At 41.3% G+C, this 20,076-nt stretch overlaps 1 protein-coding gene across 2 annotated transcripts; it reads left to right on the top strand.

The window, feature by feature from the left end:
• Positions 1-172: 172 nt before the first annotated feature.
• Positions 173-17,225, top strand: mmp16b (matrix metallopeptidase 16b (membrane-inserted)). Of its 2 annotated transcripts, XM_085389381.1 has the most exons (11): positions 173-595; positions 2,217-2,365; positions 2,629-2,643; positions 2,996-3,112; positions 4,200-4,504; positions 6,685-6,846; positions 7,277-7,494; positions 7,583-7,721; positions 10,210-10,360; positions 13,013-13,128; positions 13,497-17,225. In XM_085389381.1, exons 1-11 carry the CDS (start codon positions 467-469, stop codon positions 13,856-13,858), a joined length of 1,863 nt encoding a protein of 620 aa, XP_085245507.1. In that variant the 5' UTR covers positions 173-466; the 3' UTR covers positions 13,859-17,225. The 2 variants fall into 2 exon arrangements, with proteins under 2 accessions (XP_085245507.1, XP_085245508.1); XM_085389382.1 differs by lacking the exon at positions 2,629-2,643.
• The last annotated feature ends 2,851 nt before the right edge of the window (positions 17,226-20,076 follow it).

The following is a 20,076-nucleotide window of genomic DNA, read 5'->3' as shown; positions in this document are numbered from 1 at the left end:
TGTGCGCTTCAAACTGCACAGAGCCGTCGCCTTTGCAATGTAAACGTCAGATGTGCAGGCAGTGCTGAGAAATTGCGTTTTTATCTCGTATGCACTCTGTAGGGCAGCTCTTATGATGCTGCCAAGCAGCGCTGCGCTGTGTGAGAAATCAAAGCGCAGGCGTCGAGTCGGGAGGGAGCCTATCTTGCGCAGGCTGGATACTGTACATGGCCATTGATGCTGCTGGATAGATGTAGCCCCCGATGTAAATAAGAATGGCGAGGGCAGCGGGTCTGACACGCCGAGTTATCTCTGCTTGACATCGGAACATCACACCATCGGGATTATATTTAAGAAGAAAGAAAGAAAAACGCGGGGTCCGTTTTTTTCATCTGAATCTGTCTTGACAGCTCGCCCGATGGTTTTCATTTGACACAAAGCAGACGGGCGGCTTCTTCTAATAAACACTTGGGAAAAACGGGTCATTATGACCTTAGTATCCTCCAGTAAAAGAAAACCATCGGATTGTTTTTACGCGGCAGCATTCTGCTTGCATCTTTTGCTTTGGATTTCGTGTGCCGTGTCCGGAGAGGGGGATCATCAGTTCAGCGTTGAGGTAAGATAAATGGCCTCCTACCCCCTACCACCACCACCTCCCCCCGACTCTGAGAATCATAAATGACCGTGCTCTCTCCTCCACATCGTCTGCCTCAGCGTGGAAAAAACAAAAAAACAAACAAAACAAAAACAGAACAGAACATGTATGTTGAGTTACCCACGCTATCCGTGGGCACATGCGATAAAGCATAACATGGAGACATTCCAAGCCTGTCAGGACAGCTCACGCACTGGAAAAAAATACCCCTCATTTGTTGGGTGCAATGAAACAGAAGGATGCTCATTTCAGGTTATTACATTGCGGTTCATGAAGTGAGGTGATCCAGCCCACTGATCCAAAATGTGCACATATGAATGCACTGAGATCCGTCTATTTAAAGTACAATGAACCCAAAAATGCCTCAGCGCGTCTGTTGTATTGCTAGAGAAGCTACTTTTTTGACAGGTCATCATGAAGTGAGATGTGCTCTGGCAGCATCACAGTGTTGGAGGAGATAAAACATCTAATGACACAAGTTGCATAATAGGATTTGCTTCTTTTTTCTACCTTATTAATTGATGTCATTTCCATCCTCACCACAGGCTCCCCTCCCACCACTCGGAAGAAATTAAATGCTGAAGCTGACAGTAACACACACACACCATTATTCAATTTAATGGCTCAATGAAATCTTGCCTGATATCTCTCTGAAATCTGTGCCTTTGAACAAACACAACTCATACAGGAAACACACCACGGGAGAAACCGGGAAAAATAAGAGGGATAAAAAAAGGCGTTTAGCAAAGCTGAGTAAGGGACAGAGGCAGAAGGGAGAGGGAGGGATGGGCAGAGGAGACAGTTAGTCAGATTAGCTAGCTGGAACATATCTCATTGGCTGTGTGGTGATAGGGAGGCACCTGGTTGGTGTGTGGACAGCTGTGGATAGTGTGGGTGCCAAGCTCACTTTCAGGACTGAACCTGCCGGTGCCCCTGAATGATTCTCAGCTTCACCTCACTTGTTTGCATCAAATCACACTCTGGCTTTTTAGGGCAGGAGGAGGCAGGGCCACAGTCCTGCTCATGAACACTGACCGAGAGCCGCAAGACACGAACACTGACTAAGGTCAGCAGCAGGGATTCAGCTGCTTTTGTTTTAGCAGTGCTGTCCACACAAGCAACCCTTTAAACCCTAAAAAATGTGCTTGATAGACAATTTAACTAAATAACTGACTATAAATTATTGTATATGTGTGTTTTTCTCAAAATTAGCTTTTGATACTCTCAGGCATACTGTGATGTTAAATAAAACACTGCTGCAGCTCATTCTGTTATTTTATTTAATATTCAGTAGTACTGTAGCCAAAGGTTAGTCACTGTCTCTTGTGAGATGCACAATGAATGATGCACTTTCATATTATTATTATACTCCCACTTTTAATGTATTGTATACATTACAAGAGTTTGGTGGATATGTGTGTTGTGTGGTGAATCATATGCCTTTTGTAATATTCCCAAACTTGCAAAATGTGCAACACTGTAGTGTAATCTTTCCTGTTTTCCTCTCTCAGATCTGAGCTTTGGTCTTAAACCAAAACAAAATATGATGGCTCAAATCTTTCTCCTTCTTCACCCCTTGCAGGGATGGCTACAGAGGTATGGCTACCTTCCCCGCACAGAACCAGGCATGTCTGTCCTGCGATCGGCCCAAACCATGCACTCAGCTCTTGCTGCCATGCAGCGTGTCTACGGGCTCAATGTCACAGGGACACTGGATGAGAAAACCAAGGAGTGAGTGTATACATGTGTGGTGGACGTACTTGCGCAAACACAAACAGCTGAGCAGCACATGCACTTCCACTAGGCCATTAATGTCATGTTAATGCATTATGCTCCACTCGTTCATTTAAAATGCAGAAGGACGGACTATCAGTATTGCAAAGAATTAGTAAAGAGACAGAGATGTTTGTTTCACCTCGCGTCACCTCGCCTCACACAACCTCAGTTGAAGATTTTAACGCTTCTCCCTCTTCTCATTTTGCATGATGATGCAGTGATATCACCCTGAGGTGAGAATTAAAGTTTTGCCTATGTATTGTGTTTGTTTTGTAGTTGTGACGTGGGTATGAATGAGAAACATGAAGGGCTGTAGTTTGGAGTAGTTTAGCGCTGTTCTGCATTCCTTATTTTGGTTCTGTGATTCTCTGGCACCTGTCAGGAAGAGAACTGCTGAGTTCACTTCAATGATTCCTGTTGTCTTGTGACGCAAAACTGAGATCCAAAGTTTTTTAGTCAGCAAACTTAAGTCACCTTCTCTTCTCTTCTCTTCTCTTCTCTTCTCTTCTCTTCTCTTCTCTTCTCTTCTCTTCTCTTCTCTTCTCTTCTCTTCTCTTCTCTTCTCTTCTCTTCTCACTTTTTAAGCTGGATGCAAAAGCCACGCTGCGGTGTTCCGGACAAATTCAGAAGCATGTCAAGGTCACGGAGGCGGAGATACGCTCTGACGGGACAGAAGTGGCAGCGAACACACATAACCTACAGGTGACAGACGGCTGAGGCATGTTGTCATAGGGAGGTTACGGATTCAGATCTGCTAGTGTTAATTTCCTCAGCTCTCCTCTGTCTCTCATCTCCTCCTCTTTAACCACCTGGGATCACATGCGCCGTGTTGTCATAGAGACCGAGCAAGTACGTCACGTGTGTGTGGGGGGCTCGCGCACAAAAATACAGTGATAATCACACATCCAGAAACACATAAATTAACACATAAATGTACCCATGTGTGCTGCGAGTATGTTTGCTCCACAGTTATAAATAACTTGGTGGCGAAACCAAAAAAACAAAAAAACAAAACAAGATCAGGCTGTTTTGTTTTGCTTTTTTTTCTCCTGTTTTTTGTTTTGCTCGATCATTTTCATAAAACAAAACGAGCCGTTTTGTTTTATGAAATGGGGGCTTTTCGCTCCCCGATATTAAATTGTTTGAAAATTCACAGTGTAAATTATCCATAATCTCAGCAGAAATATTTAAACACTCATCTTATCAGGCCCGATTAAGCCCACGCTTTTAATAGGTTCTGAGAAGAACCGATAAACGGGTCTTTGGCACAACTGCAAATTGACAAGTTTCTGCAGTAATAGACGATAACACTGTCAATTTATTCAAATCCTCCCTTCTTGCCTGAATTTGAATTGATGAGCCACCTCTCCTAATGGAATGTCAATCAGTGCTGAGCCAGTGCTGCCGCTGCTGACTGCACTTTATTCGTGAAAATGAACGGGGAGCGAGGAGAAGATTTCCCATTCCTCTCTGCCTGCCAGACACTGATAACGACTGCTGTGTTAAAAGTTCAGTAAAAAGCTGCCGGGCTTGAAATAGTTGTCAAGTGCAACTTTTTTTAAGGATCTTCTTCTCATTCTGAAAAGTGTGTGTGTGGGGGGGAGGGTGATCAGACAAATTAACAGGACAATGAAGCAGGATGTGTTTTATTTTCCTCCCTGAAGTTTGGAATTATATGCGATTTGTGTCTTTATCTAAACTCGGACTTTGCAGAGTATTTTTAGAGCGAGTTCCTCGACCACCTCTTCAGCAATCTTTTCACTTGGTATGCTTGTTCGGTTTCCCGCAGCATAAAAAATGTTACCCCGAAGGTGGGCGCCCGTGAGACTCACGATGCCATCCGGCGGGCGTTTGACGTGTGGCAGGGTGTGACTCCCCTACGCTTCGAGGCCGTTCCGTACAGCGCCCTGGAGACTGGCAGGCGTGACGTAGACATCACTATCATCTTCGCTTCTGGTTTTCACGGTGACAGCTCACCCTTCGATGGGGAGGGAGGATTCCTCGCCCACGCCTATTTTCCGGGCCCAGGCATAGGAGGAGATACACACTTTGACTCCGATGAGCCTTGGACGCTTGGGAACCCCAACCATGATGGTGAGTGAAAGGGAAAGCTGGCGTGAGGGATGAGACAAGGTGACTAAGACCGGCAACAATGGAGCAAGCAAAGCACAAGAAAGGAGAAGCTACAGCAAGGATGGGGAGGGAGGTGGGCAGGGGGGATTTTAAGATAATTAAAAAAAGAAGGGTTTTAAATGCTGAATGTTGGCAGGAAGGTATATAAACAAAAACTGCATGGAAGATGTGAGGAAAGCACAGAGAAATAAAAAAAAAGAGGTAAATGAGGACTGACTGAAGGAAAACCATCTAAATAAAGATGGCTCGGCAGGAAGGCAATATGACAGAGATGGTATCACAGGGCATGAGTGTGAGGGATGCTTAACCAAAAAACTAAGAATGCAGAGATGTCTTTGATCCGCCCGTGCTCTGTAAAGACGCATCACTCCATCTGTCAGGATTTTGATGTTTTTTTGTGGTGTAATAAGCTCTTCACACGAGAGGATAGAAGGCCCTACTATTTTAAGATAGTGGTTGCTGGCTTATTCAGTTTTATTGAATTTGATGTAGCCCACTGGTATTTGTACCATTATATAATTTAATATTAATGATATTAGGCTACTTTGCTAATATCCATATGCTAAGTGCTTGCATTCTCCCATCCCATCCGGTTTATTGGGGTTGAGGGGAGGCAGGGGAGGGGTTACAGTTCACTTTGTGTTTGTTCTGGTAACCTGTTTGCCACCCATCAGCTCCTCTCCCTTTCTTCTCATGCCCTAATGGTAACTGTCTCAGGCTCCTGAGTTGAATTCACGTTCACCCTTGTGCAGCATCCCATGGTTATCCATTTGGAGTGCTGGGGCTGATTTTGAAAAGCACCCGTCTCAGCTTATGTGTCTGGAAAGCTTTGCAGCCTTTAATGGGCTTTCACAGCGGTGTAATTGTAAATGTTGCATGTTGACATGTGCGCTAATGGTAGCTCGGGCTTGTCTCCTGGGAGTCCTTATGGGACAATTTGGGTTAGGTGGAAGAGGCTGGTAGTGTTAGATAAATGGTGGTGGGGGTGGGTAACCTTTTAGCTGCTGGCTGACGGTCAGTCGCTGGTCTGTGCAGCGCTCCTGGCAGAGGGGGATATCATGTTGTAAAGGGCAACAATCTCCTGGGGACAGCTTCAGTCACAAGCTGTACTTAAATGGTGTACTTCTCTCTAAATCAGGTTGACACTATGAGCTGAACGCTGGCCATATGTACCAACTGTGACATTTTTATTTTTTCATTTGTGTGCGTGTGTGCGCGCGCGCTTGCATGCAATGGGACGTAGACTCACAATGTTTGTTTGCGCCAATATTCATATGGGTTCAGGTGCAATAAATGAGCGCTTCTTGCCCGATGCCCTGGGCAGCAATCTGAGTGTGTCCCTCCCCGCTCGCTGATGCTCTCATGTGGCTTATCTTCCTTTAAGTACTAAAAGAGAAAAAGTGCACCTGTTTCATATTTTACCTCCAGTTCGCTTTCCTTGTAACTTTTTGCACCACATTAGCTCAGTGGAGGTACAACTGGAGCAGATGGCAGTGAGTAATTATGATTTTCGCTGCTGATAAATTAACTATTATGCACTGAATGGTTAGTCTGTAAAAAAAAAAAAAAAGAAAGAAAGAAAAGAAAAGAAAAACTGTGAAAGCTGCACCTGGAGAATGCAAAGCCTTGAAAATACTTTGTGATTTTTAATCAACAGTAATCCAAAAGAAGCAGGATTTTAAATAACAAAACAATAAAAAGAATCAAATTTTCACATTTAAAATCCTGTGAGTAGTACTTGTTTGGCATTTTGGGCTCGATAAATGGTTAAACAATTATTGGATTTGTCTGCACAGAGCAGGTTACATATTGATGCTAGGTAATCATAAAAACTTTTTTTCACACAGTATTTTTTTCTTTTTTGTGAATCTAGTTTGCAGGGTGTCTCTGTACTTTTCACTTGTTAAGCTTTTGCACTGGTGATAGCTGTGGATGGAGACCTGTGTTTACAGGTTCACCTGGACTCAAGAGCAAACAGATTTTAATTGAAAAGGTCAAGAATCAGGGTCATCATACCATCATGAGTGTTAATACTGTTAATATTTGCCTGTTCTGTTTTATCATAATGTGTAATCTCTCTTTATTTTTTATGTTTTTGAACTTTTGGATTCTAACTCATGCCATCCTCTTCCTCTCTCCAGGTAACGACCTATTCTTGGTTGCGGTTCATGAGCTGGGCCACGCCCTCGGTCTGGAGCATTCCAATGACCCCACTGCTATCATGGCTCCTTTCTATCAGTACATGGACACTGAGGACTTCAAACTACCTCACGATGACCTACAGGGCATCCAGAAAATCTACGGTAACTTTCCCAAGTGAATTTCTCTTCAGAGCACGAGCTGAAAGTCTGAAAGAGCACGTAATCAAGACTCTTACGTCTTGTTTTGTTCCAACACTTCACTGAAGCTGTATAGCAAAACAACATAAATAGACAAGCGCTGAAGCTTAGTCACTTGCTTATTCAAATGCTGCTGCGTCAGTCATATTGGGTTCGATGCCAGTAAGCAGCATTTGTCAGCTGTTAAAGAGGGCAGCCAATCTATGCTTTCAAAACAACGTGAGTCCACTAATGCTCAGCCAAAAAAAGGATACAGTTTCCGTGCCAAAATAAAAGGCGCAATGGCCAAAAAGCTGTAAACTCACTGGACACCGACTTAAATCTTGATGAAAGTTTTGAAAAAGACGAATATAAAGGAATGCAGATAAAATACGTTCTATTTTGGGTTTTTTAGGTCCACCGGATAGAGCCCCACAGCCCACCCGGCCTCCACCCACAGTCCCACCTCCTCGCTTTCACCCTCCTTCCGACCCACGTAAACACGATCGCCATGCCAGACCCCATCGGCCTCCACTGAGTGCCAAACCCTCCAGCCCAAACTCCAAACCTAACATCTGTGATGGAGGCTTCAACACTCTGGCCATTCTCCGAAATGAGCTCTTTGTGTTCAAGGTAAAATCGGTCATCACATCAGAGCATTCTGGGATTTCATCGGTGGCGATAAAGAGCAGTGATGATTTGACCTTGTCCGTTTTTACAGGACCAGTGGTTCTGGAGGGTACGAGACAATTCAGTAGTTCCTGGCTACCCCATGCAGATAAGCTACTTCTGGAATGGCTTACCTCCCAAAATTGATGCCGTGTATGAAAACAGCGAAGGGAAATTTGTTTTTTTCAAAGGTAATAACAGCAACCGCTCTTTATTTTTTGTGTGTGTGTGTGGGTGTGACTGTAGTTCAGCTACTGGTAGTTAACACCCCCTTTACGTTAACTGGTCCTAAATGATCTGTTCATGGCATTAGGGCACCAAACAGTCTAATGACTGCAGGACCAAAGAATAATGTAGGTTTCTAAACATGAATGTAAATATGACGGTGTATTTTAGTCAAGGTAGGTAAAGAAAAAACTAAGCCATAAAGAGCAGGGGGGCAATGTGTGATACTGCACAAACAACCTCTAATAAATTTCTCGCAATTTTACCATTTTAGAACGAGACATCAAATATTCTCTGAGATGATTAGGTCATTAATTTCAATAAAAAGAAGAATTAAGAAAATGTAAGAAAATCAGAATCAGCCTTTGCACTCATCGCTACCGATGGCTGTTTATTATAGCTTCAGTGGCGGACCTAATCATATTACCGGTATACTTTGCAATCAAAAGGGCCAGAATTACCAGAATTACCACAGTTTAGCGTGAACTGAGCCTATTTAGAGGAAAGCAAATTAGACGAAGTGACAGCTTTTGTGCGCGTGTGCCATTTCCTGTTTATTGGAGGCACCAGAGGTGTGATTGATTGGTTGATCCACACATGCCAAAATTGAAGCTATTGCTCCAATATGACAATAAATGTAAAAACAATGCTACGTTTAAAATTACATATGCTTTTGGGGCAAGGAAATGCATTCATATTTGCCAGGCTTTACTAAAAAAAACATTTTAGTGTAAAAAACACAAATTTATACAACAAATCTTCTTTATCCTTAACTACAATATATGTAGCGAACAGTTTGCCACTAAAAGTTAAACTAAAGAAATGTTCCTACCAATAAAAAAATGGACAAAATGTGCTTTTATTAAGTATCCTGGGTACACACCGGCTACATATGTGTATCTAATAATGTCTGCGATTTTGACTATGGGAATATAACATGGGATAAACAAACACGCCAGTATTTTTTAGTCATTTATGAGTTCTTAGGCATCCCAGAGCACACCTGGGTGAGAGTTAATCCATGGGTGTGCTCCCATACAGAATGAGAAATTCAGAGACACTAGTAAAGCTGCTCCTGTTTGCCTCTTTCTCACACACACATGCACAAAAGTCCAAATATGCTAATAGTCTCTAACAGCCTACCTCTTTCCACATTTTAAAAATACAACCCAACTATTTTTTTCAAGTTTTTAGGCTTTTAAATGTTAACATCTATTTTCCTTCTGTGTTTGTAGCCAAGCTGTTTACATCCAATTTTTTATTAGCAGCGAGCCACAGACCAAATTAGGCAGGATAAGCAATCCCACCACAATTTCTGCAGAAATTCCATATTCTGGTTAATTAAAATAATATTTTATTGCATACCATCACTTCAAGAACACTGGAAAGGGCATGTTGTGTTGGTATGTATATGTGTGTGTAAAGACCTGATATTCAAAGCGCAGAGAAAACGTTTATTAGTCCAAAGATTAATCCAAGATGAAGGCCAGTGAGTCCAAACCACAACTAAACGCATAGAGAAACAGACATGCAGGTGACAGGCAACACAACAGAGCACAAATTAAAACACACAGCTATTTATACTAGGACCACACTGAGGGTTAACATGGTAAAACTAATAGCACTACATGAGTGACAACAGACTATCAAAATAAAACAGGAAGTTACTCAAGAAACCGCAACAAGACTTAAGCTTGACACAGAAGGACACAAAGGACAGAATGAGAGATTGCAGAAAATAAAGCATAAGCAGAATACTAATGGGAGCAAACAGGAACTGAAACAAAGCATTAAGGCACAAAATACAAAGGAATGTGAAAATCTGGGGAGCAGGGCAAGCTTTACAGTACATATCTTTCTTTTTTTTTTACTGTAACAGGCGACAGTGAGGTTGTTTTGCTTTCTGTCTGGTAGGAGAACGAGTGCAGGTCCAGTGGAGCCGTCCGTCCACCAGGCAGATTAACATGACATCTGTCACTCTGTGGGATCAGAGTGCCTCATGCTTTATTTATTCACTCATAGGGACTTAACTGTGTGTGTGTGTATTGGTGGGTTTGTGCATGTGAGCGTCGAGCTACTTACTGCACAGCAGCCCTTCTTTGCTCTGCCTGAGGCATTTATGATCAAACTGAATTAAATGCAACAATAGCTTCAATAAAGCTCAACACAACAAGTCTCAGTAGAGTTGTCTTCAGAGCATCAGCTTGCTGTTTATTGTATTGTACTGTAGATAACACTGCATAGATTTTCCTGCTGAACACATATTCTTAAAACAAGGTGACATCTTCTGACTCTTGAAATTACATGAGCAGGGGAAAAAAGCCTCAATGAAAAGAAAGAAAAGCAACAACACAAAAGAGTTGAATGAGCTGAAAGCCCGTGGTGCTTTTTTTGAACTCATATTTAGTTATTTGCTTTGTCCCAGTGCAATCTAACTTTGCCCGTGTATTTTAGGAAACCGTTTCTGGGTCTTCAAGGACACAACTCTCCAGCCTTCGTACCCTCAGGACATCTCGCTGTTCGGGAGTAGCATGCCCACACAGAGTATTGAGACAGCTGTCTGGTGGGAGGATGTCGCCAAAACCTACTTCTTCAAAGGAGACAGGTCTGTGTAGATTATTAGTCGTGTAAAGATTTGGACAGAACTGAAACTGCTCAGAGTAAAAACACCATGCACCATGGGGACATTTGAAGGATAGAATGTTTTTTAACATATTCTATTATAGATAGCATATGATTATTAGATTATATATCTATTATACACTCATATATTGATTACATCACATCCACAGTGTGCCTTTTGTCCTGTCTCCCTTCCCTCACCCCAAGCCGTTCACAGCAGATGGCTGTCCCTCCCTGAGCCTGGTTCTGCTGGAGGTTTATTCCTGTTAAAGGGAGTTTTTCCTTCCCGCTGTTGCCAAGTCCCTGCTCATAGGGGGTCGTCTGTTTGTTAGAGTTTTCTTTTTCTATTATTGTCTTTACCTTACAATATAAAGACTGTTGTTGTGATTCACAACTATACAAATAAAGTTGAATTCAATTTAAATGTTTTAACCTTTATGTTACGCAGCAGATCCTAAAGACAAAAGAAAGCATCTTTTGTGCTTTCCTCTTCCTCCACTGCGATATAAGGGGAAGGTTTTTGGCTATGCTTGGTTTGGACACCTTTTGCAGCATTGATGGCCTGAAGTCTCCTACAAGTGTCCGTCAAGCTTGGCACATCTTCTCTTTTAAAAACATTATCTCTCATCCATCTTGGCAGAACAGTTTAAGCTCGATCAGGATTGTCAGTGAGCTCCCATTTTTCTAGTCTCTCCAGAAATGCTGTTTTGGGTCCAGAATTCAAGACGTGAGCTTTTGCCTAAGCTGGACCACTTTGGAAAAGGTGTCCAGTCCCTGTTGCTGAAAAGCCTCCTGACAGCATCAGGTTGCCACCGCTGTTTGACTGTGCAGATGGGTTTGTGGAGGTGGTGCTCAGTGGGCGGTTTCCAGCCTAGAATCATGGTGATATACTTCAGTCTTCAGTCTGTAAAATGTTGCTTCTCTGGAGTTGTTAAGGTACCTTTTGGCAAATGCCTGGTGGCCCTCATGAGGAATGGTTTGATTCAAAGTAACCACTTGGTTCTTAGTTAGCAGATTACTGAGTTTGATCTGTTTGGCCAGATCAAGGAACCGCTGGGGATTTGAGATTTCTTTGATTTGGGAACGATGGAGATTACTACCTTCTTTGATCTTAAAAGCTTTGCATCTGGACTGTATGTTATCCTGTGCATGGATTCATGCAGAGTATAATTGGGTACCTGCAGTTTGAACTGAATTGAATCCAAGGATTCATTCCAAGACACCAAATATGAGAATCTGGTGTTTATCTGAGTGTGTTGCAAGTCCTAAAGTTTGAGTTTATGCCAGAGTGACTCACATGTTAAGCTGTCAAGTTAAATCATATCCTAAGAGGTCATAGGACGCTGTGATGGGAGCTGACTAAATGCTTTGTCATGATACTATCATCCCAAACCACAAGTTGCCACATTTTGACAAACAAGACATTTTGTCTTGAGCGTGATTTTATCTCTCTCTCTCCCCGCGTGTATGACAGGGAGGTGTTTGTTCTAATTCAAAGAAATGACAGTTTGCAGCGAGATTTATGTGCGTGAGCACGAGTGTATGAGAAGCACATCAATCACAGCTACTAGTGAAACAGATCTATGTGGCAGATACACACAGAGCATGGATGATTGATTTACCACTTTCTGTGGTCATGTGAAATACTTGAAGTCTGTTGCTGATCTTTAAATAGTCACATGGAAAAAAACGACATTTGATTGCAAGTTATAGATATGAGTTTGTGACAGTAAGCAGAAATCCAGTGCAGTGCTCTCGTCATCCCAGGCTATGATGTCTTTGTTTTCCTGAAGGTAAATGCTGAACTACAGTTATTGCTTTCTGGGCTTAGTGCGACTTTTAAGCAGATCAACTTGAAATGAAGGCCTGTTCTGTGTTGAACTGGTTGACCTACTGAGCAGTAGACCTATTTTCAGTGTTGCAGACATGTTGGTGAGTCCTGATTATCTCAAGCTAAACATAGACTTTGTCTCCCAAGTGGTTTTGTTCTATATTGCATAATTTATATCTTACACAAATAAACAGAGCTGTAGCATAAATTCAGGCAGGCCATGATGTCAAGCTCAGCATAATCCTGTCTGTCAGCTGCTTTTGCAACCCACTGTTATCCCAACTTCTCCTTTTAATGCTGCGTCTGATTATTATGTCTTATCCACTGATCCACTGATGGCTGCTTGTATGTGCATGATCCCTGCTCATGTGTGAAGAGTGTTTCAAAACATCTGTCGCCATCAGTATTAATATCTCCAATTAGCTAAAACGTCAATGTCATTATTGAGGTCCTGGCCAGCAGTTCTTTACAAATCACTGCCACCCAACGCCTTTGTGAAGTCCCGATTAAGGGAGCTGTCGAGTAAAAGAAAAACTTAGCGACAATTTTTTAAAAAAATATTTAAGTGTGTTTTGAGGAAAGTAGTCCTAACTCCTTGTATGATATTAATGCCTGTGATGTTCAAGGCTACAGGGTTGTTAAAATGACAAATACATCTATTGTTTCCATTTTAAGTGACTAAGTGATGGTAACACAAGTGTGCTAACATTTTTTAATACTTATTATGACTACTGCACTAACTAACAGGTGTCCCTGAACCTCTGTATTGACTCTTTTTTGATATATTTGCCTGTCCTGTTGTAGATACTGGAGGTACAACGAGGATATGAGAACCATGGACCCGGGTTACCCAAAACCCATCACCATCTGGAAGGGCATCCCTGACTCTCCACAAGGGGCTTTTGTGGACAAGGCCAACGGTATGTTTGCATTACTGACTGTAAAATCTGTAAGAAATAACAATGTGATACCAGATGCCTGTAAAAGGTAATAAAAACAAACACAAAAACAGGAAGTTGATAAGTTTATGTGGCAATATCCAGTTTGTTTTTGACTAGTATGTAGTACTATAAAGTAGTGCAACCAGCTGTGAAATACATTTAGAGTAAGTAATGTGTTTTGAGTGGGCGGCGGGGGCAGCTGAATAAGACATGTTGATTCCAGCTGGAGACCTTTGGTGCATCTTGCAATCCATTACTTTGTTTTCCAGCTGTCTCTACACTGTTTAACAAATTCAAAATATCCCCAAAAAGTCTTTAAAAGACTGCCTATATCCCTAAATCCCCAGGTTTCACCTACTTTTACAAAGGAAAGGAGTACTGGAAATTCAACAACCAGCTGCTTCGCGTGGAGCCTAACTACCCGAGGTCCATTCTGAGGGACTTCATGGGCTGCGACAGCCTACCCGCCGACCCCGATTGGGACTGGAGCCCCACGGTGGTAGAGGAGCGCCACTATGACAACGGTGATGCAGACGTTGTTATCAAACTAGACAGCGCTGGAGGTACGGAGAAAGCGGTGGCCATTGCTATCCCTTGCGTTCTGGCGCTGTGCATGATGGTCCTCCTCTACACTGTTTTTCAGTTCAGGAGGAAGAGCACGCAGCGCCACATACTGTACTGCAAACGCTCCATGCAGGAGTGGGTCTGAGGGATTGTCGCTGCACTGTATAGAAAGGGTTGTAAAGCTCTGATAAAGGTCTAGTTATTGCTCCAAGCCCTAAGTACAGTAATTGGGAGCGCTGTAAAGGGTACAGCAGATGAGGTTTGCCATGTAGGCAGATTTCAGAACTGCTCGAACTCGTGACATGCAAACTGCAAAGAAGTGAAACGATCAGCAGAACTCAAACGAGGACGGTGCTGGAGCCACACCTATGTCTAACTAATATGTATGTATCAGCTTTGACTTTTTCTGTATCTTGGAATGAACTCAATTAAGTGAGACAGAGTTAAGCTTGTGTACGTGGGACCTTTGTCTATCCCCATCTCTGCACGCCACTTAAAAAGCCCCAAGCACTAACTTCAGTGGACAAATTAGATATAGGCTTCTACTTTGCTTTCATTTCTTAATTAAATTGCCCTGAGCTGTGCTTTCCTTAATTTAGGGTCCCCTGTAAAAGATTATTCATTGTGCTGCGGATTCACACACGAACCAAATATGACCTTTTTCTTCCAAAGAGGATTACTGCTTGATGTGTTGTTTTTGATGGGATTTTTTTTTTCCCCTGCGTGGATCAAACTTCGTGGACCATACTCTGATTTTCTTTTGCCATGTCTATTCATATCCACCCGTCTGCTCGCTAATCTGTTGGGATAAGACGCAGCCGTTAGAGGTAGGAATTCAAGACTGTTATGGAGTCTATCTCCAAAACAGGGGCCAAAAAAACCTCTCTGCAATATTCATGAGACTGCCTTAACCACACATTGCTTAAAGTTCCCTTTGCTCTCTTTCTCCTTTTCTCTGGTCCAGAGAGTTGAAGATGCTGAGTGAATTCCTTACTGCCCAGACGTTAAAGCAGTATTTGAGGAGGTTTATTGTTCTTGAAGTGTGCTAAGCTGTGCCTGGTGGAAAGTAGGCTATCAGCTTTCATTTACTCCATCACCTGAGGGTATGAGAGAGGAGGGCGTTTGTTGTACACTGTAAAAAACAAACAAACAAACAAAAAGGCACAAATGTGCGGGTAATTTACATTGTGCATTACCTGTTTTTGTTGTTGTTGTTGTTTTTGGTTTTACAGAAGTTTCCATGAACGGTAAGTGGTAAAATCGAAAGGTCATTAAAAAAACAAACCATGAGTAAAATATAAATATGGAAAATTAATTCATTTTAAAACCGTACATTGTACTGCATTTCTACTATTTTTTTTACAGTGTATGTTTGAGGGAAAAGAGGGGTGGATACCCACATTATAGATGTACTGTACTATTATTGAACTATTATATTGAACAACCAACAACCTGCATCCTTTTTACCTGCCCGGTTTGGACAACAGTACTCCAAACAGCGTTAATCCATATATTTTAAAAAGCTTTACAAATCCATGTTTTTTTGGTACAAGGTTTGTAAGTTTACATAATATTTCATATCGAACAAAATAACTTGATCCACCTGTTTTTTTGAAGACAACATATTTCTTAATAGAAGCAAACAATCTCTACTTACCACAAGCACAACACGTATCAGTGGCCAGTGCTGTTGCCCAGATTGCTCCATCGTCTCACTACTTTGTGCAACAAGGTTTTGATGCACAGCACTGCTGTAATCAAGAAAATATGTCTAAACATGCAGAGGAATTAAAAAGCAGAAATAAAGACACTAACTTATTTTGATATTTGAAAAAACTCTTAACCAGGTTTGTCTGTGTTTTTAAAACTCAGGCTGTTTTATGCAATCTAACTCTTGACTAACCACTATACAAACACTATGTTACATTAACAATTTACTAATCCCAGTTTATAGAACTAATAAAAAATGGAATTAACAGGATTATTTGAAAAACAAAAACAGCTAAATTTAATCTAAAATATTTCTCATATACAGTATAATATGTGTCATTTAATATATGCATAGTACATATATAAATCTTATGAATTTAGGAAAACAAAACAACATAAAAAGACAGGCTCTCTCCGAGGTGAGATGGAGCCAAACTGAGCAAAAGCTTTTCTGTCACCATATAATGTGTTATAAATGCAATACAGCCTGGATCGGTCTGCCATATATGTAACGACGGGGTTGTGCGGCGTAGCATTTCTCAGAGTATGCCAGATGATCCATCTCCATTCATGATGTGATTTCAGTTCTTTTTGCTACTCTTTTACTTGAAATGGTCCTCGGCACCAACTGTACAGGATATCTTACATAACCCTCCGCTGATATTGAGGCAATGCCATTTTATAACATATCAGATAGGGAATTTTAGATTTAAAATGTTCTTATCTTTGAATGATCTACTGAAAGGTACATGTATGGAGCTGTGATTGATGGGTTAAAACCTTTATTATACATAATTTGTAACAGATACAAATTAAATCTTAAATAAGGGCAATGCATGCCGTGTTTAAACTAAGATGTCATTCTTTCATAGCCGTTGCCCGTGGGTCATCCTCGTACCAGTCTTTCCCTCGGTATTTAGATGAAGTGGTTGGTCAGACTTGGCTTTTTTCTGCTCAAAGCATTGGCAGTCATGCTATATGATCCATGTAAAAATGGCTAGCTTCCTTCTCTGTCCTTGCTGTTCTAGTTTTCATGCAACAGTCAACAGTAATGAAAGAAAATGTAAAGACAGGAGCAGCTTTGCTTTCCCGAAGCAGTGCTAAATCGCTGTGCACATCAGTCCCTGTCGATCCATGATCAGGTTGAAGCAAAAGCCTTTGGCTCAGTGTCGTGTATGATGTCTTATCAGTTTGTGTGTTTGTGGTGAGGATCTGGTGGCGCCAGAGCGTGTGAAGTGAGGCAGGTCAGTACTGTATTTATTGCCGTATTTATTCCTGTGTGCTCAGAACCTCAACTCTCGCATTGCATTGTACTGAGGGCAAGAAATTGTCAATAAAATGGGAGTGAAATGCAATATTTTTTCTAGTCTCACAGCTACTAAGTAATCCTTGTCCTTCTGTTACTGCCTAAGCAACAAACCATTTCATGTGGCATATGGTTTTCCGTCTTTGAGAGGGAGACCAAATGTTTAAAGGTTAAAAACTCTTCAGTGAACTTTGTCATGCATCAAGTGAACGAACCGCTGGACTTTTTTTTAGATATGTGAAAAGCAGAAGGTCACAGCGCGTCAACATGTCCTTGGTTGTCCCCAGACTCCTGAGTGCTTTTTTTAAGGTCTGCCTTGACACATGCTGCTAAGCATTAGGGCTAATTTAGAGTGTCATTAAAGGAAGTGGATGAGGCTGATTAGACAGCAGTTATTACACCAGAGAGGCAAGAGACGAGGAGCATTCTGCAGTCACTGCAGTCTAGATGTGATAGCCAGATGCAGTACATGCCATATATACTCCAAGGCACAGTGTATAAGAAGTAAACATTTGGCATAATATGTATATATATATATATATAAGCCAGACTGTATACTGTTTCCTTCAGGCAGTTCTGTTTTTAATCCATCCATTTCATGGATAAAGAACATGCTGTGTGTTGTAAATAAAACAAGTGCATAATGAACGTGTCCTGTTATCACGCTCTCACACAAACATAACCCGTCTCTCCATTACAGCGACAGCATGCAAAGGCACATTTATATGCAGCATTAAAAGATAATTTATTTAAGAAACTGGGATTCAGTTTTGCACAAGATACATTTAGCATGTCTGAAATGAACAGTGACAAAAGCAATCAAGAAGACTCAATGTTCCAAGCTTTTAGGCCTTGATTTTGAGAAGATTAAAAAAATCACATTATTAAAGCTATTATTAAATCACTGACGATGGCACATGCAGGATAAGGAAGCCTACTCAACATGTAGCCTTTTGTGTGGGACTCTCCGCTTTCTTTCAGAGTTACAATAGAAAAGTGCAGAAAATGTTCTGGTTCAAATTTTCCACGTTAGAATTAAATGTTAAAGAAGGTAGGTGCTTATTTTCTCTGAGTTTCAAGTGTGGAAATACCTTGTTTGTATCCATTTCCTGATTTTAGGAAATGGACTGACCTGAGCTGCTGTACTGGGTTATGGTCTCACCACTGGTAAAGATGAACAAACTCCAGTGTTAGAATAGGTGGACAACAAAGGTATGATTTTCATAATAAAACATGTCTGTCTCCGATATATGCAGTAGTGATTCGTGTGATGGTTAGCATCATCACTTCCGAGGAAGAATTGATGGTTTGAATGAGAGTCATTATAGTTTTGTGTTTTCTAATTAGTTTGTGTGTTTTAGGGTTTGTTTTTTTTATTTTAATTTTCATTAGTTTCAGTGTTTAGTCATTTTAAGTATTATTGCATAGAGGCAAGATTTAGTAAAATCAGTACAGGTACCACAATCAAAACACAACTACTGAAAGCAGTTGACGCACAATGTTTTAGATGTCAAGAGTCTTACTAAACATGTCGTAATAACCTAATAAATACTGTGAATACACTACCATGTCTATAGACTGAGAAAAACAGAAGTAAAAGAAAGTTTTATTAATATAAAACCAAATTACAACAACAGTAGCCTCAATGCACTTTGGATTCTAAGGTAAAGACCCTACAATAATCCGGTTGTTCAGTCTGACGTCACTAGCCGTGTCTGGGTCTAAACTCCGCTGCAGGTCCATATATCAAACGATCACTATGGCATTACTGAGAGTTGAAAAACTGTCTAAAGTCTTTCATCTTTAATAAAATTATCAGCGTTCTGCTCTACCAGGTGTAACAATTGAGTTTAACATCCAGGCATCCATGAAAACGGAATTTATGACATTAAACGGAGTTAGAAGTTAGCAGGGAGTTAGCTCGCTAGCTTCTATCTAAATACAATATAGCATGTCCTGACTGCGGGGTTTTGGAAACAAATTAAAACGTACAGCTCTGTTATCACTTCCAGCATAAATGAAGACAGAAAACTAAACAGCAGTGACGTTTGTAGGGTTACTGAAGTTGGGCTAGCTGGTATATAATGATGTGCTATGTGACCGCTAGCAACACAGCTATGTTAGCATAATATAAACAAGCTAACTTTTTTTCCACTCGATAAAAGTTAACGTGAGTGTTCTCGGTGGTCAGAAACAAATGTAATCGCATGGCAGAATGCTGTAAAAGGACCAAACTTCAGCTAGGAGAACAACTGAGATAATCCATCCACAATACGAGGTTAGTCATTCATATACTGCTGCATGGGCTGGGCTGTAGTTACATCCTAAGGTTTTAAAAACTGAGCTTAAATAAATGATTAGCGGTAATAAAAGCCGAGGAGGTCAACAGGGATCACTGACTGTTTTAGGAGCTTTTTGAGGTCAAATAGAAGAAAATACATAACATTAAACATGTTAACAACACAAAAGCCATATTAAACGCAGACTACTTTAGACCCGGACGTAGGATTCGTCGCGTCATCACTGAACAACCGGATAGAGAGAAAACACCAACAACCACATGACCCCCGATGAGAAACACTTGGCGACAGTGGGAAGGAAAAACTCAATTTTATGAGTAAGAAACCTCCAGCAGAACCAGACAGGTAAGGGCAGCTGTCTGCCATGACCAACTGTGGGTGAGGGGAATGAAGACAAGACAAAAACGTGCTGTGGTACAGAGAAAGAAATGAATCATAACTACTGATTAAATGCAGAGAGGTGTATAAAAACATAGTGAGTGGAAAAAAGGTGAGTAAAGAAGAAACACTCAGTGTATCATGGGAATACCCCCAGCACCCTAAGTCTATTGCAGTGTAACTAAGGGAGGATTCAGGGTCACCTAATCCAGCCCTAACTATATGCTTTGTCAAAAAGAAAAGTTTTAAGTCTAATCGTAAAAGTCGAGAGGGTGCCTGTCTCCAGAATTCAAACTGGGACCTTGTTCCGCAGAAGAGGGCCCTGAAAGCTGAAGGCTCTCCCTCCCATTCTACTTTTAAATACTCTAGGAACCAAAAGTAAACCTGCAGTGCTCTACTGGGATAATAGAGTATGTGAGGTGTTTAAAATAAGATGGGGCCTGATTATTCAAGTCCTTGTATGTGAGAATAAGTCTTTTAAACTTGATTCTGGATTTTACAGGGACCCAATGAAGCGAAGACAATATAGCTAATACCTTCTCTCTCCCTGTCACTACTCTCACTGGATCAACTGAAGAATTTTCAGGGAGCTTTTAAGGCAACCTGACAAGAATAAATTACAAAAGTCCATCCTAGAATGCATGAGCTAGTTTTTCAGCATCACTCTGA

This window comes from Rhamphochromis longiceps, linkage group LG18, assembly GCF_057381845.1.
Source record: "Rhamphochromis longiceps isolate RC_006_pf linkage group LG18, R_longiceps_female_GT1.1, whole genome shotgun sequence".
In the NCBI taxonomy this organism is placed as follows: domain Eukaryota; kingdom Metazoa; phylum Chordata; class Actinopteri; order Cichliformes; family Cichlidae; genus Rhamphochromis; species Rhamphochromis longiceps.
This window is presented reverse-complemented; position numbering and strand designations above follow the sequence as displayed.